This window comes from Equus caballus, chromosome X (genome assembly GCF_041296265.1).
Source record: "Equus caballus isolate H_3958 breed thoroughbred chromosome X, TB-T2T, whole genome shotgun sequence".
Taxonomy (NCBI): domain Eukaryota; kingdom Metazoa; phylum Chordata; class Mammalia; order Perissodactyla; family Equidae; genus Equus; species Equus caballus.
This window is the reverse complement of record NC_091715.1, coordinates 144020157-144044691: the sequence shown is the minus strand read 5'-3', so window position 1 is coordinate 144044691 and position 24535 is coordinate 144020157. Positions and strand designations below refer to the sequence as shown.

General features: G+C 53.6%; 1 protein-coding gene across 4 annotated transcripts; it reads left to right on the top strand.

Annotated features, from left to right (window-relative positions):
• The first annotated feature begins 11850 nt into the window (after positions 1–11850).
• On the top strand, positions 11851–22973 carry CCNQ (cyclin Q). Of its 4 annotated transcripts, none has more exons than XM_023633262.2 (5): positions 11851–12079; positions 14576–14759; positions 16077–16209; positions 18251–18478; positions 22430–22973. In XM_023633262.2, the coding sequence occupies exons 1-5, from the start codon at positions 11962–11964 to the stop codon at positions 22517–22519; spliced, it is 753 nt and encodes a 250-aa protein (XP_023489030.1). In that variant the 5' UTR covers positions 11851–11961; the 3' UTR covers positions 22520–22973. The 4 variants fall into 4 exon arrangements, with proteins under 4 accessions (XP_023489030.1, XP_023489031.1, XP_023489032.1 ...); XM_023633263.2 differs by having other exon boundaries at positions 11852–12079; positions 22490–22973; XM_023633264.2 differs by lacking the exon at positions 11851–12079 and adding an exon at positions 12554–13016.
• The last annotated feature ends 1562 nt before the right edge of the window (positions 22974–24535 follow it).

Sequence of the window (24535 nt, the reverse complement as noted above, 5' to 3'; positions counted from 1 at the left end):
GAGAGACAAATTATGTTTCAGTAGAAGCTATAGCACACATTCACGGATATTAGATTCTAGCTCTTCTCTTCTACAAGATTCATCTATTACTAATCATAATGTCTCCTTGTGGCCATCTGTCTCTGATACCTGGGAGCTCCCTGACCCCAATCAAACTTTTTCCTTCCACTCTACTGCCCAGATACTAACTAGATTTGCCTTGTCACAGGTGGATCACAAACGACAAGTTCCTAGACTGGAACTGGGCTGGGTTCCAGTCTGGAGCAGGGCATAGGTAAAGTCCCCAACCTATCGATACGAACAGGATGGACTGCATCATATTTGGGACAAATATATTTGGCTCACTCCTATTAGTGGTCAACTCAGTCAAAAGGCCACTCTATGTTGGGAACAAACCAATCACACTTGTGATATGTGGCCTAATAGCATCTGACCTATGGGACAAGTTCACCGTTATATGTGTTCTCATATCATAGCCTTAAAAAAAAATACTGATTGGTTTGGGACTGACTGGGATAGACGGCCCAGCACGCGTTGGTTAGCCCCTAATGGCGCTCAGTGGCTATGTGGCTCCATCTTATGGCCTTGGCTGCCACCTGGATGGATTGGACGATGCACCCTAGGCTTCGTCTGGATGCAAGGTAGAACTACGTTTACTATATCTCCTCCTGCTAACCTACCCAACCTGCAACAGCGCTGGACCCGCTCTGTCTTCCACTGGTATGATCACCTTGCCTCAGTTTTCCTTCCCCAATTAGGAATCAAGAGTGTCATCTGGCACATGGAAGCCCTAAACAAATTTACCATGAAGGCATTAAACGATACACGACATAGCCTTTTGCTGCTCGATTTAGAAGTATCCCAAGTGCATAAGGCAGTCCTCCAAAACCGAATGGCACTGGATGTCTTGATGGCAGCGCAGGGGGGCACTTGTGCCATTATAAAAACCAAATGTTTTGTCTATATTCCTGACTACCATCAAAATATCTCTGGCTTCCTATCTGATATGAGCCACCAAATTAAATCCATGTCTGACCCTACCCTATCCTTAAATGATTGGTTGGACTCCTGGTCAGGTCCCCGTCTCTGGACTACTATCAAAGCTTTATTCATTGGGTTAATCATATTGCTTGTATTTCTTATTTAATTTGTTGCCTATTTTGTTGTTTGTCTACCGCATGTCAACAAAGTTTCACCTTCTGGACCACCTCTCGTCAAATGATTCTCTCGTCTCCAGAGGATCTGTGTACCTTGTCAGCCTTGGACTCCACGGGCGCAACATTCCGGTCCACTGAACCTCCTACCTGTACCTATGGCCCCATTTCGGGACAGCTCTACGACCTTGTACAGCCGGAAGTAGTTACAGAAGATTGACCATCATCCATATCCCCAAAAGATTTTGGGGCCAAATGATTTCAGGGGGGTTTTAGGATGAGGATCAAGGCTGCCCCAGGGAGAGAAGCCCAAGGCGTCCTGCCCTGCTCGCTGATCCGTATCATCCTCTGGGAAGCATAGGACATCCTGACCTGATCCAATCTGATTCTTATCCAAAGTTATAGGACCACCTGATAACCAGACCCCACCTGCCCTGATACCATTTTAACGACTTTTTTACGTGATCTTTCCCTTGTCTTATAAAGAAATAACTCACATACCTATGCCTTATGAATTTAGCCCTGCCCTCAACCCATTGCAGCTCTTCACTGCCCACGGGTCCTGTCCCCATGCTACTCCATGCTATTCTCTGAATAAAGGAGCACTACTACCAGATCTTGAGAGTCCAAGAAATCTTTCTTTTGACTCCTCAGCTCACTGAGCCCACATCAAAAAGGTTTTCTTTATTTTGGAGTAAGTTTACCTAAAAGACAGAAGATCTATGTTTTTGTTTTTTTTTTTTTTTGAGGAAGATTAGCCCTAAGCTAACATCTGCTGCCAATCCTCTTCTTTTTGATAAGGAAGACTGGCCCTGAGCTAATATCCGTGACCATCTTCCTCCACTTTATATGTGAGACGCCTGCCACAGCATGGCTTGCCAAGTGGTGCCATGTCCGCACCTGGGATCAGAGCTGGCGAACCCTGGGCCGCCGAAGTGGAACATGCGCACTTAACTGCTGCGCCACCGGGCCGGCCTCAGAAGATCTATGTTTTGTTAAAATAATTTCATATGTTCAAATAGGACTGAAGGCTCTCTATTAAGGTATTTAACTGTTTTAATGCTCTGTTTGCTCTTGACTGTTTCTGTGATCACTTTGTTTGAATTGATAACCAAGCACTGGTTCACAGTGACAAGATTAGCAGACACTTGATCTTGTTTGACCAAGTGTTTTAAGACATTTTGATATTTTTGACAAGCTCCCCAAAATTCATATCCTAAGTGGAGTCTTTTTTGGCTTTCTTCTTTGAGACTTTTCAGAGGGGCCCTGGGACTTCTCAAAGAAATGTGTTCTTTCTTCCTATAAAGGAGAGATACTAATTAGGCTTGTTTGGTATGTGGAATTGCATGGGAAGCACTGTCAAGTAAATGATGACAAACCTTCTTAGGTTATATTGTGTAGGTAAATATTATTCACTATTATAACCTTGCTACCTTGCTTCCAACATCACAAGAACAAAAGAACACGACTGCACCCTATTATTAATTGGTTTACTTAAACTGTAAGCACGGATGTTACAAAGCTGGATGTGCTGTCCAGCCTCGAGAATGTCTGCTACTTTCTGTGAACTCTGCTGACCCACTAAGAGGTTTCCTTCTGTAGGCTCAAGAACTCACCAAGGAAGAAAAGAAATAAAGGTGGTAACAAAAGGGGGAAACCAATACTTTTGGAAACTTTCTCCCAGTGGCTCATATAGCCTCTACCTGTTGTGCTACATGCCCAAAGTATAATCTAGAGAAGCCACTTCATGAGTCACGAGGCCACTTTCCCTTCCTAAGGGACCCTTTGAGGTATGGCAATTGGACTTTGTCCAAACTCTACCATCTCAAGGGTATAAATATATCTTGCAGTACTCTATGTGTTCTCACACTGGGTTGAGGCCGCTCCTTGCAGAAGAGCGATGGCTTTAGACACATTAGTATTGGAGAGCATAATTGCTGTTTGGGGAATTCCTACTGCTTTACACTGTGACCGCGAAACTCATTTCACTGGACAAATAATTAAATCTATTTGTAATGTTTGGCCAATAATGCAGCATTTCCACTGGGCTTACCACCCCCAATCCTCAGGATTGGTAGAAAGAACTAACGACATAATCAAAACTCAATTGGCAAAGCTTTCAGAAGCATTTACTCTCACAGCCAAAAGTTCTTCAGTTAGTGCTCCTTAATCTCAGATCTACACCCTTTGGTAAACATTGGCTGTCTCCTTCCAAGATAATAACTGGACAGCCTATGCAATTAGACAAAGAAATGTATGAACCAACTTTGCTTAAAGGAAATATCTTAATTACTGTCAGGGTCTCATTGAGACACTTAAAAAAAGAGAGAGAGAGAGAGGTTGGTAGCTGAGTTTTTTCGTAAAGAGCTCCCAGACCTTAAGGATCATGGACTATAACCTGGAGAATTGATTTATTGGAAGAGGCATCAAATAAAAGACTCTTTGCAGCCCTGTTGGAAGGGACCATACCAGGTACTTTTAACAGATTCATGCACTGCAGAATCAAAAGGCTCATGGATTCACATTTCTCATTTAAAAAAGGCTTCTCCACCTGAGTGGATTTCAGTTCCTATTTCTGATACCCGACTGCAACTGACCAATGCAAATATCTCCAAACCAGGAGGAGAAGCAGACGGCATCCGCTGTAGGCGGCTGCCCCAAGCCTCCAGACCAGGTCTGTATCCCGAACCTTGTATCTCCTTATTTAACCTTTGTTATGCTTAAACTGTATCCCTATTTTATAATTGTTCCATTTAAGGTTTCAAAATACTTTTTTTTAAAGATTTTATTTTTTTCCTTTTTTCTCCCCAAAGCCCCCAGTACATAGTTGTATATTCTGCGTTGTGGGTCCCTCTAGTTGTGGCATGTGGGACGCCGCCTCAGCGTGGTTTTGATGAGCAGTGCCATGTCCGCGCCCAGGATTCGAACCAACGAAACACTGGGCCGCCTGCAGCGGAGCGCGCGAACTTAACCACTCGGCCACGGGGCCAGCCCCTCAAGATACCTTTTTTTTAAAGATTTTATTTTTCCTTTTTCTCCCCAAAGCCCCCTGGTACACAGTTGCATATTTTTAGTTGTGGGTCCTTCTGGTTGTGGCATGTGGGACGCTGTCTCAGCATGGCTTGATGAGTGGTGTCACGTCCATGCCCAGGATCCGAACCGACGAAACCCTGGCTACCTAAGTGGAGCACGCAAACTTAACCATCCGGCCACAGGGCCGGCCCCTCAAAATACTTTTGATGCAGATCAAGGCTGCCCCAGGGAGAGAAGCCCACGGCGTCCTGCCCTGCATACTGATCTAGCTCGTCCTCCAGGAAGCATAGGACGTCCTGACCTGATTCAACCTGACTCATGTCCAAAGTTATAGGACCACCTGATAACCAGACCCCACCTGCCCTGATACCATTTTAACGACTTTTTTACATGATCTTTCCTTTATCTTGTAAAGAAATAACTCACATACCTATGCCTTATAAATTTAGCCCTGCCCTCAACCCATTGCAGCTCTTCACTGCCTGTGGGTCCTGTCCCCATGCTGCCCCATCCTATTCTCTGAATAAAGGAGCACTACTACCAGACCTTGAGAGTCCAAGAAATCTTTCTTTCAACTCCTTGGCTCACGGAGCCCGCATCACTATCATACTTGATGAAAGTGACTGATTTGGAACAGACTGGTCTTGAAGGCCAGGCATTTATTGGGCGGCTCCTAATGGAACTCAGTGGTTATGTGGAACAAATCTCTGGCCTTGGCTACTGCCTGGATGGCTAAAACACTGCACCCTGAGCTTCCCTTGGATGCAGGGGTGGATTCAGACTGAGCTAACACCTGTTGCCAATCTCCCTCTTTTTAAGGTCAGATGGACTCATTCAGTGTTCCACTGGTATGGCCACTGAGCAGCTAGCTATGTTTGTTCCTTCTTTGAGGCTAGAAGATGTCATATCACATACAGAAGCCCTTAACAGTAGTCAAACAGGAATAGACTGAAATGTCTTTAATGAGAAAGGCTGTCCTTCAATAGAATGGCCTTAGATATTCTTACAGCATCCCAAGGTGGTACATATATATCATTCAAACTGAGTGCTGTGTTTTTATACCTGAGGAATCTTCCAATGTGTCATCTTTTCTAAAGCACGTGAAAAAAGTAGGCGAATGCCTTAAGCGATCCTATACCTCGTCTTGATTTGATTAGTTGGCTCCCTTCCGAGATTGGCTTCCATTTGTGACCTGGATTAAAATTCCTATTTCTATTACTCCTTAGAATTCTTGTATTATTTATAATATTCAAACTAATTACTGTTTTCCCAGTGTTGTAAGACCGGAATGCGAGCTAGAGTAATGGTTGCTCAGCAACTTGAGATGGGTGATTGATCTTACAACCCTGGAAGAATCCCCTTTTCTTATTAAGGCTCAGACTAAGAATTCACCTTTAAGCTAATATTTAGAGTATTGGATTACCTGTTCTATAATTGTTATAAACCACATAACCATAGGAAGTCACGTAAAAGCACATGTGCAATGTTTGTGCGGTAATCTAAAAGTAATTGACAAATTACATAACCTATAAAACACTTCCCCTGTTAATATATACGTCTATCCACTGTATCTTACTATTTCCCCCCAACATGTATAACTGGGCAAATCAATGAAACAAAAGCCTAGCGCCGAGGGACATGATGGACCCAGGGCAGGCAGCAATCACCCTGGCACAGAGGGACAATATTTTGATCAGCAATGCTTCCTATTGAAAGATTATTGACCAAAAGGGGAATATTGAGGTATAGGGGGTAACTATTCGAGTACAAAACTGATTCAGCTTGAACTAAAAAGCCTGACTTATGGCCTATCAAACATACGTTGTAGGTCTGCTTAACCATGAAGTAAAGAATGCACTCTCTTAAGATAAGAATGCAGGGGCCGGCCCAGTGGCCCAGCGGTTAAGTGCACACATTCTGCTTTGGCGGCCTGGGGTTCGCTGGTTCTGATCCCGGGTGCGGACATGGCACTGCTTGGCAAGCTGTGCTGTGGCAGGCATCCCACATATAAAGTAGAGGAAGATGGGCACAGATGTTAGCTCAGGGCCAGTCTTCCTCAGAAAAAAGAGGAGGATTGGCAGCAGTTAGCTCAGGGCTAATCTTCCTCAAAAAAAAAAAAAAAAAAAAAAGATAAGAATGCAGACTTCCCCTCCTACCCCTTATTGGTAATGCCCTATTGGTAACGGCCGGATTGGTCCCTTCTTTGACCTCATGGTCATGTTGACCTGCTAACTTGCAACTGAATACCTCTTTGAAATTTCAATGGAAATGTATCCTGGGTGTGTTTAATGTATGTTCTTTGTTCTAAGAAGATATAAGACCGTACCGAAACCCATGCTTCTCCGGAACGCCTTCTAAGGTCTTTCTGGGTTATAATCTTCACTCTGGCTCAGAATAAACTCACCTCAATTTTGATTTATGGGTTGGTTATGGATTATTGGTGTCGACAACTTTCTGTTTTCTGCCATTCAGAGTCCCTTGGCCTTTCTGTGGCACAGCATCGCCACTCTCACTGCAGCTGTCCTACTGCTGACATCCCTGTGGCTTCTCAGCTTCTGCTCCATGGGTCCATGAGTTTCCTTGTCCACACAAGAGCCTTTGCTGTTCAAAGAACTCCCTGGCTCAATAAACGTCTCGTGGTCCTCTGCCAGCACTGCTCTGCCCTCCAACTTTCCATGCTGACAAGTCTTCCGGTTCTTCTTCAAGAAACGCCTTCTCTCAATGAGAGGGTTTTGTCCTTGATGGCACAATTGTCCATGGTAATTTTTAAAATAACAGCTTTAGTGAGATATAATTCGTATACCATAAAATTCATCCACTTAAACTGTACAATTCAATGATTTTTAATATATTCACAGAGTTGTGCAACCATCACCACAATCTAACTCCAGAACAATTTCACCATCCCCTAAAGAAGCCCTATCCCCATTAGCAGTCACTGTCATTGCTCCCCCAGCCCCCATCCTCTGGTACCCTCTCGTCTGCATTCGTAGCAGCTGTTCGTGCATATCTATTGATGGGGTGGGTTTTCTGACCCTCGTGCCAACTCTCAGCGCTTCTCCTGAGGTCCAACTTGGTCACACACAGGATCTCGTGGGTGCTCAGAGTTTGCACCATTTTTCTCTCTATTAAACCTGTTTTTACTCAAAACTCTGAGAAAAGATATAATCCCAGGCAGTAGATTCACCAAGAAATGTAATCCCACCAGTGTCACCACTTGTAAGGACAGTTCCACCTCCTTTAATAAAACTGAACACTGACCTGCCAGGTAAACAGAGCTGCGTTCTGGCAGCTGGTACGGTTCTTGTGGGCTCAGAGAGGGAAGCACTCTGATCAGACTTCGGCTTTACAAAGGTCGCTCTGTCTTGAAGCGTGAGGGGTTGGGGAGGAGGGCAAGGCTACTGAAGGGAGACCCTGTCTGCTTTGTCCCAGCACCAGGCCTGAGCCTGGCTCGCATGGGCACTCAGTCAAAGTGGAAGGGAGGAGGGGAGCCAAGAGAGTAGGGGGCCTGGAATCCACAAGGGGAAAGTGTCGGGGGGCAGGAGGGAGTGTGTTGTGGTCACTCTACCGAAACAGGGTGGACCCCCACCCAAAATTCGGTTTGGCTATGGAGACTGATGGCACCACACCAACCAAGAGCTTATGAAAAGGTTCCTGAGGCTTTCTGGGGAGAGCAGGGCAGGCACCCAAGCTGGATGGAAAATGGCTTGAGAGGGCCTGGAAAGGCGACTGGCAGGGCTCTTCGTCATGGCTGCACCTGGGGCCAGGGTGAGGGTTCCTGTGTGTGGCTCCAAGTCCCCTCTGGTGCCCAAGGAGGGAGCACCAAGGCTTTCTCATCAGCTTGCCCAGAAGTGGGGCATGAGGGGACAGGCAGGATGAGGCTTCAAAGCTGACAGTGTCAGACATCCACGTGCGGAGCCAGACCCTTTCTTACAGAGCAGTCAGCTGCACTGAGCACTGATGAGAGGAGGCAGTGCTGAGGTGGCACACAATCTTCACGGGGCCTATGGGCTAAATGTGTCCCTCCTGAACTCATATGGTGAGATCTGAAAGCCCAAGGTGATGGTATTGGGAGATGATTGGGTCACGAGGCCCGCATGAATGGGGTCAGTGCCCTGATCAAGGAGGCCTGAGAGCTCCCTCCCCTCCCCACCACTTGACGACACAGCGAGAAGGTGACTGTCCGCGACCCAGAAGAGGCTCCTCACCGGAACCCAACCCTGCTGGCACCCTGATCTTGGACTTCCGGCCTCCAGAACTGTGAAGAAATAAATTTCTGTTGTTGATAAGCCACCCGGTCTGTGGTTTTCAGTTACAGCAACCCCAACAGACTAAGGCAAGGACTGGGGTGGGGAAGGGCAGTCTCGTGCAGCAGGGGCTGGATGCAGGGGGCTAAGGGCAGAGCAGATGGGAGGCCAGGGAGTCCGGGGACACAAGTGGCTTCAGAGACGTGGAGTTGAGAAAAGTGGGCTGGGCGGGCAGAGGGCAGGGGGCTGGGGAGGGGGACCAGGAGGGAGGATGGTGAGAGGGAGGAAGCTCGAGCAGCTGCCCGTGCTGGCCCAGAAGGTGCTGGGGGAGAGGGGAGAGGTGGGGAAGAAGAGGGGACAGTGGAGCGAGGTTCTCAGGTAGCAAGAAGGTGCCGAGAACAAATGGCAGGACTGACTCGGAGGAGGCTGCTCTTGGACTGCCTGCAGCTCAGGTGAAGGCCACAGGGGAGGGGCAGGCAGGGCGGGCGCTCTGGAAATCGCCCCCTGCCTTTGAAGACCACCAGGGCTTTCCCACTGCCCCGCCCGGGCACAGCCTTTTCTCTGCCCCTGGAATGCGTCTCCCCCTTCTCTGCCTTGTCTTTTGAGCTTCAGCCTGAGTCCCTCACTCGCTCACTCACTCACTAGATGACAGCGCTGTTGTGAGGAAGAGTCTGTGGGTCCCACAGCACAGAGGCGCGCAGTAAGGGTTAGACAAGGAAGTGTTGGCAAATATCCTAGAATCCTCTTCTGATACGATTGTCCGCCCCAACTTAACTGATCGTCTTTCTGTGCTGCACCTGGAGATGATCCCCAGGGGAGGTCAGGGGAGAGGGGGCGAGAGGGGGGATGCCACATTTGGGAGTGGTGACAGGTGGCAGGGAAGGGAGGGCCCCTGTGGTAGGTGTGGCTTGCCAGTGGGAGAGGAAGTACCACCTAGAGGTATGCTGGCTCCAATTGGTGGTGAGTGAATTATTCATTTACCAACCACTGCGCCCAGGCTGCCTGCCAGGAGGGTGCCCTGTGACCCAGGGCTTTAAAAATTAATGTGTTCATTGAGTCATTCCCTTGACTCACATTCACAGGCACCTATTACTTGCTGAGCCCAGACTTTTCCCACCACAAAAGGCCCAGGGGAGAAGGAGGAGTTCAAGCTTCGCTGTTTAACTGGCAAAAGAGTGGTGAGGGAGGTGACAGGCAGGCCATGGGCCAGGGGCCAGAGGGAAGAGTGATATAATTTGGGTGTGTGCATGTGTGTGCACGTCTACACCCCTGTGTATGTGGGGGGAGTACCTGATGTGCATGTGCGTGCATCTGTTTGTGTGTGAGTGCATGGGGCTGTGTGTAGTGTGCACGGATGTGGGAAGCTTGGAGGCAGTGGCCCCATCCCCCAAGACCCACAGCCTCTTTAGGCGGGTGCTCCAGGCTCTCTGGGTTTCAGCCTTGGGCCAGGGAGAGGGTGGCGCTGCTCTGGCCTGGGGACAGACAGCACTGAGAGTGCTCAAGGCTTGACAGAGGCAGCAGCACAGGGGGCTGGAGGCCCTGAGCCCCTCCACACACGCACACATGTACGCTTGCACAAAGGTACTCAGCCCAGAGGGCCTGTGCCTTGCCTCAGACAGAGGGAGCTGGCGAGAAGGATGTAGGGCAGGAATTCCTTCACTAGGTGGAGCATGTGCAAAGACCCTGAGCTGGGAGACCACACCTTTAGGGAGTTGCCCGAGGCCCTTACCACGAGTGGCAGGGTGAGACTCCGGGCTGGCCAGTCGACAGGGTGACTCCACAAAGGCCTTGGGCTTTATTCTGAGGTGAAGGGGCCCTGGAGAGGGTCAGGCAGGGCAGGCCCGTTCAGCCTTGCATTTTAGGAAGCTCACTCTGGTGGCTTGTGTTGTGGGCTGAACGGTGGCCCCCAAAAGATACCCATGTTCTCACCCCAGGAACCCATGAATTCCACTTTATTTGGCAAAAGGGTCTTTGCAGGTGTGATGAAGTTGAAGATCTCAAGTTGAGATCGTCCTGGATGGCACAGGTGGGCCCTAAACGCAATGGCAAGTGTCTTCTAAGAGACAGAAGAGGAGAGATATACACATAGGGGAGAAAGCCATGTGAAGCTGGAGGCAGAGACTGGCGTAATGCGGTCACAAGCCAACGCATGCCCGCGGCCACCAGAAGCTGGAAGATGCAAAGAGGGATCCTCCCCTAGGGCCTCCGGAGGGAGCATCACCCTGTTGACTCTTTGATTTCAGACTTCTGGCACCCGGCACTGTAGGAGGATGAATTCCTGTTGTTTCAAGCCACCCCATTTGCGGTCATTTGTTACAGCAGCCCGGGGAAACTAACCCAGCTGGTGTGGAGAGAAGACAGGAGCCTTGAGGAAGGAGATCAAGGCTGTCCCGGGCAGCGGTGGGGTGGGGGGGGTGGGAGGTGGAAACATCAGGATCGTCCCTGGGGTCCAGTCACCAGGGTCCAGTCACTCCGGCAGAAGGGCTTGGGAGCAGTGGCTTTTTCCTCCCAAAGTTCCCAGCCCTCTCACATCCCAGCAACTGTTATCAGAACTGTCCCTCCCTAGCTTGTTTCTACATCCCTAACGCTTGATGCACAATTTCCTGCTTGTGGAAGACTTAAACAAAATGTGGGATGGCAGTGTGAACAGGATATTCAACAATCTTCATTCAGCAAACACTTATTAAGCTCCTACTGTGTATCAGCCTGGAAAGGCGAGCAGAAACCAGATTCCCAAGGGACGCAGGGCCGCTGGAAAACCCAGAGACCAATACCCTTCATGCCCTCATTCTGTGCACAGCGTTTCCTTCGGGGCGCTCGGGCAGACCTGGATTCGGGTTTTATGAATTCTGACACGGAATCACACGCCTTCTGTCGGGAGCCGAGACGCCTCAGCTTGAGCTTTCGTACGCGCCCCTCGACCAGGGCTTGGCAGACGCCGCCAACTGCCCCCGTCCTAAATTACGCTGGGCCACCAGTCTGGAGCGACACCTCGCTGGGACCGCAGGGACTTGCAGCTCAGGCGCCCGGAGGTGCCCTCGCGCCCCAGCCCCAGTCCCGAGACCTCGCTGAACCCTCGCGGAGTGGCCCGGCCGGTTGCGCCCAGGGTGCTGCGCGTGACCTCCGGGGTCGGCGGAATGGCCCTGGGGCCGGAGCGCGAGGTTCCCTCGGGCGGGGCGGCGGGCGGCGTCCCGGGAGGAGGCCGGAGGCGTCCAGGGGCGGGGCGGGCCACGCAAACCGCCCGGCAACGTCGGCCTCTGCGTCTGCGCCTGCGCATTGGGCCGGGCCCACCCCGTGCGCGCAGCCGCGCGCTCACCCGAGGGAGGGAGGGGGAGGAGGGGGAGGGGGAGGAGGGGGAGGGGAGGGGAAGGGAGGGGAGGGGAGGGGCGGGCCGGCCGGGGGGCGGGGGCCGGCGGGGCGGGGCGGGGCGGGGCTGCCGCGCCCGCCGCGAGGACCCCCGGAGCCGGCAGCGGCGCTCTGGGGGCGCTGCTCCTTCGGGGGGGCGGCCGGGCCGCGGAGCCGGCCCCATGGAGGCCGTTGGCCCGCAGAGCTGTGCAGGAGGGGACGTGGCGCGGGGCGCCGAGGGGCGGCCGGCCCCCGAGGCGAGGGTGCACTTCCGAGTGACGAGGTTCATCATGGAGGCAGGTAACCCCGGCCGGGGAGAGGCGGGCCCCGCGCGGGCTGGACCGGCTGGCCGGGGCCGCCGAGCCGCGCTTTCCCCGACCCCGCCGTGGGAGGGCCGGGCCTCCGGGACGGCGACCCGCTCCCCGAAGAAGGCCCCACAGGACGCGGCGCGGGCGCGGCTGGGCGGAGGGAGAGGCCGCCGGCTCGAGCGGGGGCCCGGAGGGAGGCCCGGCCTCGCCGCCGCGCCCTGCGTCCCGGGCCGTGGGCTGCGGGCCGCCGCGGTCACTGCCACGGCGGGGCTGGCGCGCAGGCCCTGGCAGAGAGCTGCCGAGGCCGCGGCCCCGCTGGCAGGCGGCCACCCCTGTCTCCCAGCCTGCGGGGACACTGCGTGGCGTTCGGGCTCACGGAACCTCTCGGAGCCCGCCGTTGGTGAGGCTCGTGACCAGTCGTGCTGGGGAGGTCCCGTCGCCCCGAGCCCCGGGGCGGCTCGCGTTCGGAGGCCCGCCACGCTGTGCGCACTGGGGTCGGGCGCCCGGCTCTCCGGCTAGGCGAGGCAGCCTAGCGGATCCCGGTAGAAACATTGTTTCTCTGTCAATAGTATCTGGCTCGGCCGGCAGCCGCTTATTTCCGATCTTTGTTACTGTGTTACTCCGAGGCAGAGGGGTTTGGGTGAGTCTGCTTTCAAGTCAAGGTGGGCCGCGTCTGCGGAAATAGTGCAGGACCGTTAATCCCAGTGATTTGTACATTTAATTTCCAAGAAGAGTTGTGAAGTGTAGAAGGAAGGATGGCAGTGTCCCCTCGTATGCTGCCACCCATCTGCTCGGAGGGTCCGCGTAAACCAGGGAAGCTAGCCGTCCTCTGAGGGAGGCTTTGCTGTGTAAAACGAGACCTGGAGGGCCACGTGCAGCTCTACGACCTTATCTGACATCTCTGAAAATGCGGTCCGTGCAGGAACTGTGTATGTAACTGAAGTTTAAACCTTGAAACGCTAAAAGGTCTTTAGGTATCACTTTTAAAAGACTTGTTTACAAAGTGTATTGCATATACCCTCGCCTTCTGCGCCAAGCTAAATACTAGTCCTCTCAGGATCTTCCCATCCTAATCCCTGGGATCTGTGGCTCTTACCTCATGTAGCAAAAGAGATTAAGTATCTTGACATGGGGGAACTCTCCTCGATGATCTGGTGGGCCCGATGTAGTCACACCATCCTAAGAGAGAGGCCGGAGGAGTGATAGGCAGAGGAGAAGGCTGGGTGGTGAGGGAAGCAGAGGTGGAAGCTGCTGCACCACTGGCTTTAAGATGGAGGGAGGGGCCACGAGCCAAAGACTGCAGGCATCTCTAGAAGAAGGAAAAGGCAAGGGAACAGGTGCTCCCCTGGAGCCTCCAGAAGAACCAGCCCTGCTGACACCTTGAGCCTAGGCTCCTAAGACTCATTTTGGACTTCTGACCACCAGGATTGTAAGAGAAAATAAAGGTGTGTTGTTTGAAGCCACTGAGTTTACGAAAGTCTGTTCGAGCAGCCCTAGGGAACTAATGTACCTTCTTAGGTGGCGGATGTTGAGTGGAATCCTAATGATTGTTGGTTGCTTGTTCTCCACCTTCTTCTTTCAGCCTATTGGAGGTCATGTAAACTTCGCTTGCTAACCTGGCCACTGTGAATCTGTTTTGGTTCTGTGACCCGATGCAGTGCTTTCCTTAGCTGCTGTCTGGGGCTGGGGGCGGAGGATGGGCTTTAACTCCCAAATCACACCACCGAGCTCTGGTTCTTTGAGTTCTGTCCCCTTTTCAGCATGGCAGGCTTCCTCCCTGGTGCCTGGCTGTGGCCATGGGCTCTACTTTTCTCCTGCTCTGCCCTGGGTTGCCTTTGGCGGTCACCGTGCTAGCTTTTCCTGCTTTTTCTAATCTACAGACTAGGAAATCATTGCTGAGCATAATCTTGACCTGTAGCATCAGGACTGTGGTGTCTGATGCTCAGAGGCCTTTGTTCCCTCTTGTCATCTTGGGAGGATTTTGGTTAGGTGAGCTGCAGGGGCAGGGGCAACCTCTAGTTAAATGTTTGCTAAGGCAGAAACAGACACACAGCAGTGTGTGGTCCTTTCCCAGATGTTGTGCAGAAGCTGATACACCCAGTGCTAACTGAGCAGTAGTCTGAGCCTTCCCTCTCCTAGTATGGTCTGCACATCTGTAGCTAGAGCACGACCTGGGGCCTTGGTAGAAGTGTGGACTCTGCAGAGCCACTGAAGGAGGTGCTGCCTTTGAGCCCACCCCTCTCCCCCCCCCCCCCCCCCCCCCCGCCAGGGGCTGGCTAGTCCTTTAGAGTCTGAGAAGCCTGCCTCTAAACCCCTCCGTAGAGGACCCAGTGAAAGACCCACTGCCACTGCCAGCCAGGCTCCAAACTCTCGGTCCTGTCTGAGCAGGGATGCGCACCCTTGGGGCCCAGCACAGCGGCTCCCCTCACCCTTTCACAGTGGGGGAGCACTGGGTTTAAGTCCTCTCCTGCCTGCTTTCTCTCGGTAGGTGTCAAGCTCGGGATGCAGTCCATTCCCATCGCCACTGCTTGTACCATTTATCATAAGTTCTTCTGCGAGATCAACCTGGATGCCTATGACCCCTACTTGGTTGCCATGTCTTCCCTTTACTTGGCCGGCAAAGTGGAGGAGCAGCATCTGCGTACTCGTGACATCATCAACGTGTCCAACAGGTAACGGCTTCTGGGCGTCTACCCCGATGGGAGGGCAGAGAAGGGTCCCACTGGGCCTGCCCTCCAGACTCTAGTAGTCAAGCTCGGAAGGAAGCACCTGAGTGGCCTTGAACCAGGCCGGAAGCACTAGCAGCAAAGGCGAGAACGAGCCTGGTGGCAGAAGCCCAGGGGCGTCTGTGGGAGAGAAGCTTGGGCCAGAGGGAGTGTGGAGGGGGGTGGGTAAGAGAGGGTCACTGGGGTGGGTGGGAGCACAGCTGGAGCAGAGGGGGCTTGGAAAGGTGTATCAAAGAAGATTCATCTGGAATCTTGGACAGGACAGATGGAATCAGTTGGGTTCTGTGGGCCCTGCAGGTCAGCCTGCCATGCAGGAGAGGGTGTAGAGCCAGCTGGGCAATCGTCTTATTTAAATGCTGTGAGGAACTGAGTCAGAGTTGGTAAGGAGTGTCTCTCACCCCGGTGTGTGCACAGTTGTCTGTGTGCAGCAGCGCTGGGCCCAAGCAGCCATGTACAGTGAAAGACTAAGAGAAAAACAGAAGAGAGGCCTAAGGGTGGGCAGCTGGGGTCCCCCCGTAATTGCTGGGTCTCCAGCAGGAAGGCTGCAGAAGGGGAGATTGTGTGGATCGGTAATGAGATGTGGGCACCCGGCTGGGGTTCTGTGGGGAAACTGGAAGACGAGTAAGGAGCTAGGAAGGCTGAGTCATCGGCAGAGGATTTTGATCACTTGAGTGTGAATCCTGTTCTCGTACATCTTGATGATCTTGGGTGGGTGGGAAGGTTGTGGATGTATCTGGTGTAAATAAGGACAGAAAGATTTGGAACGAAGGAAAGACAATCTGCGAAACGTGAAGCTGAAATACATTTACTCTTTTGGATACATCATCCCCACGATATGTTTAGATCCCCTCCTTGAGCCCAGAGTGAGTGCCCTGGGCATTGCCACCCCAGGTGATGAAGACTGTCCTGCTGCCAGGCTGACTGTACCCGGAAGCATGACCATGACCAACCCGGCGTGCCAGAACTTCTGGTTCTCCTGGAGCAATTGCGGAGAGCCCATCTTTACACTGGACATCTTGCTGAGTGATATGGGGCAGCCCAGTGGGGCTAGAACTAGAAGCTGGCATCTTTCTTCTGTTGGTTTTGGTTTTTATCCTGAACACTAGACGTGTGGACAAAGAGGGACTTACACAGAGGGAGAAGGGCCCGATGTTAGTCTGTGGCCAGAGGACACTGGGGTTTGTATCTGGGCATCGTGGGACTTACGGGACTCTTCCTCAGGGCCCCTCTCTGGTCGCCTTAAGCATGGTCGTTTCTCCGCAGGTGCCTTCACCCAGGCAGCGAGCCCTTGGAGCTGGACTCCCACTTTTGGGCGCTCCGGGACAGCATCGTGCAGTGTGAGCTCCTCGTGCTGAGAGTTCTGCGTTTCCAAGTCTCGTTCCAGCACCCACACAAGGTGCGTGCTGGGGAATTGACAACTGTGTCTTCAGGCACAAGCCTCTGTTTTTCATCCTGAAAGTGCACCCCTCTAACCCCCGGGAGCACATGGGCTCCTGACTGCTCCTGGTGCGGGGCTTGGGCGCCCTCTCCTGGCCTGCTGCGGACTTCCCTCAGGCAGTTCTGATTCCAGCATCTGCCTTTTCGGCTCGCCTGGCTGTGGCCACAAGCTGGAGTCTGGGCCACCCTCTGAAGCAGTTCCTGTGACTGGTATAGTCTGTGTGCTCAGTGAGCCACAGGGGAACAGGGCTGGTTTCCTGACCTTCCCGAGTCCCTGTCACCAAGAGTTGGTGCTCTGCCTCGGAGCTCGCATGCAGCTCCACTGTGCTTAGAAACCCCGCACAAAGCCAAGTTGCTCGAGTTCAGTAGCACACTTTAACTGCTAGGAACATAAGGGCCCAACAGAAGAACTGTTTCCAACAGCAGCAAAGGGACACGTGAAACCCTTAGAGCACTTGGATGTCATCCTTTGGGGGCCCCAGGCCCCTGTGCAGGCAGCCTGGAAGGGTGGCCTGCAGAGAGAGCGGGGGGGGGGGGGGGGAGGGTGTGTGTGTGTGTGTCACATCCTGCTCTGTGCCAGGATTTTGTTTCTTTTTCATTGAAATTTTCATTGAGGTGATTGTCGACTTACAAGCAGTCAGAGGAAATAACAGAGATCACATTTGATATGGAGCCTTTGCCCAGTCTCCCCAAATGGAAACATTCTGTAAAACTTGAATACAATGGAACAGGCAGGGTGTTGGCATGGATGCAGTCCCCCTGGTTCGGGTGGTTACTTGGTTGTGTGCTGTGCCTGGGAGGTGCTATGCAGTTGTATCACGTGTGTATCTTTTTGTATCCACCACCACAGTGAAGATACAGAATAACTCCCTCACCTCAGCGGTCCTTCATGTTGCCTGTTTTATAGTCTTACTCCCATCCTTCTAAACGCCTTCCTAAATCCCTGAAACCCCTGGTGGAGATTTCGAAACCCTTGTGTTTTCGGTCGGCAAGATGGTTGACAAACACCCAAGGGGAAGGCAGGAGTCGCCCTGGCTCTGCCGGGGGCAGTCACGGCACTGAGTCTGGGGAGGAACAGTGCTCAGCTGGCCTCGGGGACTGTTGGGCTGGAGAGCGGGGCTCCTCATGGCCAGGAGTCCGGCAGCTCTCCCTTTGCTCTGGGTTAGGATGGGCTGGAAAGCAGCCAAAGAACCGCTGCCTCCTCCAGGCTGGAGTCCCAGGTCCATGTGTTCGGGCCACTCGTGTGGGCTCAGCAGTGTGTTCAGTAGAGTGTGAGTTTTGGGCAAAGCAGCTGCCTTCCCGGAGCGGGAGCTGGCAGACGGCTGAGCTGGAAGGTCATGAAGAGTTGACAGCCGAGGACGGCACTGCTGGGGAACGCAGTCCCCGGTCTCTAGTCCTGAAGGCAGGCATCCTGTGACCACTGACCCCAGCCTCGGGCTGGGTGCAAGGGCACACTGTTCTGTTCTGCAGATAAGGCTGCTGTTTCTGGAGCTTTTCTTTGAGTCGGGCAAGGGGATGAGCAGAATGATTTCCGATGGTGGCCAGAGCAGGGCCACGTGATGGAAAAGGATTGAGGTGGGGGTGGCCATCCAGAGTGGCCCAGGCAGGTTTCAGGAGCTGGGCCTGGAGGATGAGAGTGGGTGGGCACGTGGGGACTGGAGTGGGCATGAGATGATTTCAGGTGGAGGCAGCAGTGCGTGCCATGGCCCTGAGGTGGAGCGCGCCTGGTGCCTTCAAACACAGCGGGAGGGTGAGGTGAGGGCGAGGCAGGGCTTGGAGGCCAGTGGAAGGCACTGGGGCTTTTTCCTAAGTGACACAGGGAGCTGTTGGAGCGTGTGAACAGGGAAGTGACTCGATCCCATCTGTGTTTTGTACACATTGAGACAGCTGAGGGGAGAGTGGCTGGCGGGTGGAGGGGCCACCGTGCTTCGCAGTGAGGAGGCAGGCAACCGGGGGCCTGAGCCCCGAAGGCCAACTGGCTGACTGGCATGTCTTTGCAGTACCTGCTCCACTACCTGATTTCCCTCAAGAACTGGCTGAATCGTTACAGCTGGCAGCGGACCCCCGTCTCCGTCACTGCCTGGGCCCTGCTGCGGGACAGCTACCACGGGGGGCTGTGCCTCCGGTTCCGGGCTCAGCACATAGCCGTGGCAGTGCTCCACCTGGCCCTGCAGGCCTATGGGGTCGAGGTGCCCGCCGAGGCTGAGGCCGAGAAGCCATGGTGGCAGGTGAGGTGACTGCTCAGTGCACTGGCGTGTGTCCCCCTTTCCATTGCCTAAGGACTTTCGGAAGTTCCTGTACCTGGTGTTCGTGTTTCTTTGTGGTAATTATCCACAAAGAAAGATGTGGGCTACTTGGGGATGTAGAAGCTTGCAGATGCCCTGTCACAATAGTCTAAGGCAGAACTTGTTCCCCTTGGCATTGTGGACACTGTGGCCGGATCAGTGTCTGTGCCGGACCATCCTGGGCACTGTGGGATGCTGAGCAGCATTGCTGGCCTCCACCCATCAGATGCCAGGAGCACCCTCTCCACCAGTGATGACAGCCAAAATGTCTCCACACATTGCCAAATGTCCCGGGGTGGGGTCGCCCCCAGTTGAGAACCACTGAGCTCAGCCAAGCACTTTTATTGGCTTGAGTGCGAGCTTGTTGCAGATCAGAGGTTAATAAACCTGGCTTCACATCAGAACAAGTACAGTCTTGCACTGCATCATGACGTGTCGGTCAGTGACAGGCTGCTTACACGACGGTGGTCCCATGAGATTAGTACCATGTAGCCTAGGTGTGTAGTGGGCTGTACCATCTAGGTTTGTGTAAATGCACTCTGTGATGTTCACACAATGACAAAATCGCCTAACGATGCATTTCTCAGAACGTGTCCCCGTCGTTAAGTGACGCAGGACTGTGTAACGGGTGCTCTAAAAACATGGAGGCCGATGGACAGGTAGACAGGTGATAGCTATAGACAGATGCTGGATAGATCGGTAGGGGGTGGATGGGGGGATGGACGGATAGATGGGTGGATAGAGAGATGAGACTGATGAGTGATTGATGGATTCCCCGGCCTCCTCCAGACCTACTGAATCCAAAGCGTAGTTTGTAGAGAGCCAGTTGAGATCTGTCCGTCGGAAGGGCGTTGCTCAAGGACTTCTGCAGTCCTGTCCGATTTTCCCTGAGCAGTCCCCCTGCTTCTCAAAATAATGGAATTTAGGGATCATTTTCTGTTTTTCCTTTCCCATGCTTGGAGTTTGCTCTTCCTTTCTCATAACACCTTATTGTCTGGCCTTGTCCTAGAATGAGCTTCTACGTAAGCTGACTTTGAGATTACTGAAGGTTTCTCCTTTTTGTGCCCCACCCCTCTCCTCAAACCCACAGTGGCCAGAAATCTAAAATGTGTCATCTGTTTCCTGAACTGAGGGTGCCCCCTTGGTGCCTTCCTGGGCCCACACCTGCCCACCCCCCGCCTTGCCCCACATGGTGCCTCACCCTTTCCTGATGCTCCCTCCCCCTGGCCTGCTTGCCCTCCCTGGGAGACCACAGCGTTTCCTCCTCTTTGCTTTGCTGTCCTTTATTGCCTGTCTCATCCCCCACACAGCAGACTAATCGCAGAGACAGGGTCTTGTCTGCTTCATCACCTGCCCCTGTCCGGTGCCTGGACCGGACACACAATCGGTGCTCACGTGTCTTTGAACAAACGCATCTGCAGCCCCCATCTCAGGGCAGACGCAACCCCCTGGGAGCAGTGTTGCGGTGAAAGGGCCTCTGTGTGGACAGAAAGGATTGTTCCATACTGGGGCTTCTTGGGGACTTCTAGATCATGTGACTGCAGTGTCCCTGCTCTGTTGGAATCTGGTGTGGCAGAAGGGGCTCCCCACTGCGCAGCCCTGCTCTCTGAGGGCATCTGGTGGGCATGGTGGCCCCTGTTCCTCGGCTGCTTGCATCTGTGATGTCGTGCTTTGTTCCCCATCGTCCGTCGCGGCTCTCCCCCATGTGTCTGCCTTTCTGCCCTCCTTTCTCTTCACTGGGTGGCACTGCGCCGCCGCTGCTTCCTGCTTTCGGCCTCCTGACAGAAGAGCGTCGGCAAGCAGCGATGCCATGGGCCAGTTTTCTGGGCAACACAGACTTACCTGGTAATTGCTAAAACTTGGAAGAAGTGGCCCCTTTTGGAGTAGCACACTCATATTCACCCAGCTCTTCACCTTTTCTGGAAGGCTCTGGGCTGCGTGCACCAGGAGTGTCCAGAATCCTGGCACCCTTTGGGCTTGAGAGGTGCTCTGGCCAGCTGCCTTGCGATGAGCGGCTCCCGATGGCACCCCTGCCTGCCCAGCCCTGGGACGCTTATGTGTGATTTGCGAAACCCTCTTCCTCCTCGCATGCTCTCGGCCGCCACTCCCTGCAGCAACCGCCTCTCTGTTGTCGCTTGTCTGCTGTGGGCTGGGGCTTTGCCGTGCTCGTCAGGAGACTTGGCAGAGCTTGTTGTGCTTCCCTGCCAGAAGCCTGCCTGCACGCAAGCGCGCTAGCGGCAGGGCCAGCCTTTGTGCCAAGCTGGGTTGGGCCTCTGGGTGGACGAGGCGCTGACTCTAAAGCAGTAGCGCGTGTCAGAGTTTCCCTCCTTTTTAGAGCTGAGTACTATTCCATGGGATGGATGGACCACATTGTGTTTGTCTATTTCTCCATAAATGGACACTTGGGTTGCTTCCACCTTTTGGCCATGGACTACTTTGTATTTTTAATGGTCATTTCTCAGCTTGGGGTCTCTAGGAGCACACAGATAGTGGAACCTGATGAACAAACCCATATTTCTGAAATATTTCTTTTCCACCTAGAGTCCAGGGTGAGTCAGCCAATCTTCCTGAGCTCTGGCTCAGGGTTTGCAGGTCACTGTCTCCCACCTAAGGTGGTCGCCTGTGGAGGGTCCTAGCTTTCTTTGAGGGCTGTGGACATGGAAGGGATGGACTCAAGTCCAGTTTTTGCCCTGGCTCAGCCCAAGGCCTTGACCCTTGTGGTACCTTGGTTCCCCAGGCAGCAACCCCTGGGCCCAAAGGGGCTACGGCATCCAATCGAGGGATCCTTGTTTTGTTTTTTACTTCCCATGTGGTCAGGGGACCCCAAGAGCAGCCTCAGGCCTGATGCTTCACTAGGAGGACTCTCAGAACTCAGAAAAGCCATTGTCCTCGTGGTTATGGTTGTTCTGGTTAATTACAGTGAAAGGATACAGGGTGAAACCAGCAAAGAGAAAAGGGGCGGTTGTAGGGCGGGTTCGGGAGAGACCAGGCAGGAGCTTCCAGGTCCCCTGCCAGTGGAGTTGGGTGGCAGCACAGTTTCTCCCAGCAATGACGTGTGACAACATGCACGGAGTACTGCCACCACGGAAGCTCCCCTGGAGCCATGGTGCCTAGGGACTTTACTGGGGCTGGGTCCTGTAGGCCTGGAGCGCCCGAGGGCCTGACCTCAGTTACTCAGTCTCTGTGCCCTGGAGGTCAGGCTGCTGTGTGCGGCCCAAGGCCCCACCACAAATCACGCTGTCAGCATAGACTGCCTGGCAGGGCCCTTGGCCCGGGCAAACCAAGACCTTCTCATCAGGCAGGATGTGCCAGGGGCATAGAGGTCCCCTCTCAGGAGCCGGGGGTCAAGGCCAGACCTTCCTTGGGAATGTGCAGGGTTAGCCCCGTGCCCCTAGGGACTCACCTTACAATTTTAAAGCTCTCCAGCGCGGTCAAGAGGTTGTCCGGTCCAGGCTGTAGAGCAGTCCCGGTGTTCCCCAGGGGAAAGCCTAGGGTGGGGTGGGGTCCAGGTGATCTACCCTGCCTATTTTTGGAAATGGACTCCCACCCCCTCCTCTCCCAAGATCCCCAGAGACCCTAGTATTGAGAGAGTCCTTGGGGAGGCAGGAACCGGTGCTCCAGGTCCAGCTCTGTCACCTACTCCCTGTGTAACCCAGGACAAGTCTCCTCTCCTATCTGGATTGGATGATCACCAAGGCTCTTCCGTCTGGAAGGTTCCCTGCTTTGTGGTCAGCCTTGGTAGGCTGGAACTGAACCGGCTTTGCAGAGAGCCAACATCGTTTCTGATAGCCAAGTCCGCGGGCTGGCCCCTGCAGTGTGAGTCTGTGCTTAGTGGGAGGCGCCTCGGTTAACGCAGAGGGAATCTAATCAGCCTGTTTTCCTTCTCCTTTCTAGGTGTTTAGTGACGACCTTACCAAGCCAATCATTGATAACATTGTGTCTGATCTCATTCAGATTTATACCATGGACACAGAGATCCCCTAAGGCCCTGGTCCAGGCCTCCCCAAAGAGAAGCCCGGACGCCCGGCTGCCTGGGGACGGCGCCACCACATCACCGTGACGCCCAGTCCCCAGAAGACCGGCTGGGAGGACAGGTTTTGTGCTGCTGGAGACGGGCTGGTGAAGGCGATGACATGCTGCCGCTTTGGTTCTCATGCTTTGACTGGCCCCGGCAGCAGTGGTCCAGACGCTGGCGGGGCCGCGCCTCCAGTGGTCAGGCCGGGAGTGCGCTGTGTGGGGCAGCCCCCAGCGTCCACGTCTGCTTTTGTCCTTTGAGAGGATACCGACTACAGTTGAGATGTGACGTCATGGGAAGGAAAATCAAAGAACAGATGGGACTGCACCCCTGGGGAGTTTTTAAAAGCCAGATTTAGAGGAAGTATGAATGTGCAACATAGATGGAATTTTATTTTGTGTAATAAAAGATGATACAAATCAACGGAGACACCCTGTCTTTGCTCTGTGGCCCCTTGTGCTCCTGAGGCATTCTTGGGTCAGGCCCTCCCTCTCTTCCTGAGGGTGTGCTGGCACAGTGTGTGCCCATGTCACGGCAGCGTCCCCTAAAAGAGCCCACGTGTCCTCACTCTCCCTCCACTGGGACGTTCACAGGGCTTGGCAATTGTCCTGCTTGGAGAGTGAGCATAAATTTTGGAAAGAGGAGTTAGGGGGTATCATTTGGGTTCAAAAAACCCAGATCTGACCAACATGTAACTAGAAAGTAATAGACGGGATGTTTGAAATGTCAAGACAGTGAGTCTAGATGGGGAGTCTAGAGAATCTTAGAGCTGTGGCACCCCGACTCCCACTCAAAAGGCCTTTCTTCAGGAGGGCCTGCTCTTGGGTGCCTCAGAGAAACAGAGCAGCTGGCTTGTTCCCCCTGGGAGCCCCCACTGGGCTCAACGCACACTGGCGGGACTGTTCTTCCACATGCGGCGGTAGGGGAGCCGGGGGACTGGCCAGGCACTTCCCTGAGTTTGGGAGGTTCTTCCCAGGGGATCATGGGCTCAGGAGACCGCCGTCATGCCTTCCAGCACCCACAGGAATGGAGGCTGCGGGTCCACCAGGGTGCTTCGGAGTGTTCATCCCTGCTTGGGGGCACAGGGAGGGGTCACACACTGGTGACAAGTGAGGAAGTGGGGCTTGCTTGAGTTTACGAAGTGACTGTGTTATTTGTCTTCAGGGCGAGGGGTCCGAGTAAATGTCTCCTTTTCTACTGTGTCCTTTTCACGTCTGTCCACCCAGCTCATTTGGGAGCCCTTTGAGGACAGGGTTGGCATCCAGGCCCAGGGCCAGCACTGGGGCTCTGAGCGTGGAGTGTGGAAGGTGAAGGGCCCAGCCGGCAGGCCTCCGAGGGCAGCTTCGGCTCTCTCGCTGGTCCTTTCTGCCTTCTGCTGTTTGAAGAGCACCTGACTGCCGTCATGCCCTTCCTTCCTGCAGGCCAGGCCCAGGCACCGCCCAGCCACCCCCGGCCTTGCCTGCCGGGTGTTGACTGGGCACTGCCTTTGGCCAGCGCTCATTGTGGATTTGAATGGAACTCAGAGACGGATGTGTCACTTTTGGATTCTCTGTCTTTGCCCCGACAAGATCACAGCTCCTATAGAAGCTTCCAATTCTTTGGATCTCCTCAGGTTCAGCCTCCAGCGAAGCAGCCGGCCCCACACACTTGACTTGAGGCAGTTTTCTTAGCCCTCAGAAAGCAGAATCCTGCTCTGGATGGGAGGGCTGCGTGGAGGTGGGGGGGGCGCAGAACTCTCTGGAGAGCTCTCTCTGACTGCGCCTGGTCCAGTCTGCTCCCTCCCCGCCCCCGCCCCAGGACTTAGTGGAAAGAAGTGGGGGGATAGTTGGATAAAGCTCCCTAGGGATTCCATGGGCATCCTGCCCCCAGCTAGAGCCACGGTACTGAGCCAGGGAAGCATGACCCCAGAAAGCTCTGGGCTGCTGGGGCTCCCTGCAGTCTCTGGAGATTTTGTGGGTCTAGGTTTTCTTTCATGATGACCGAAT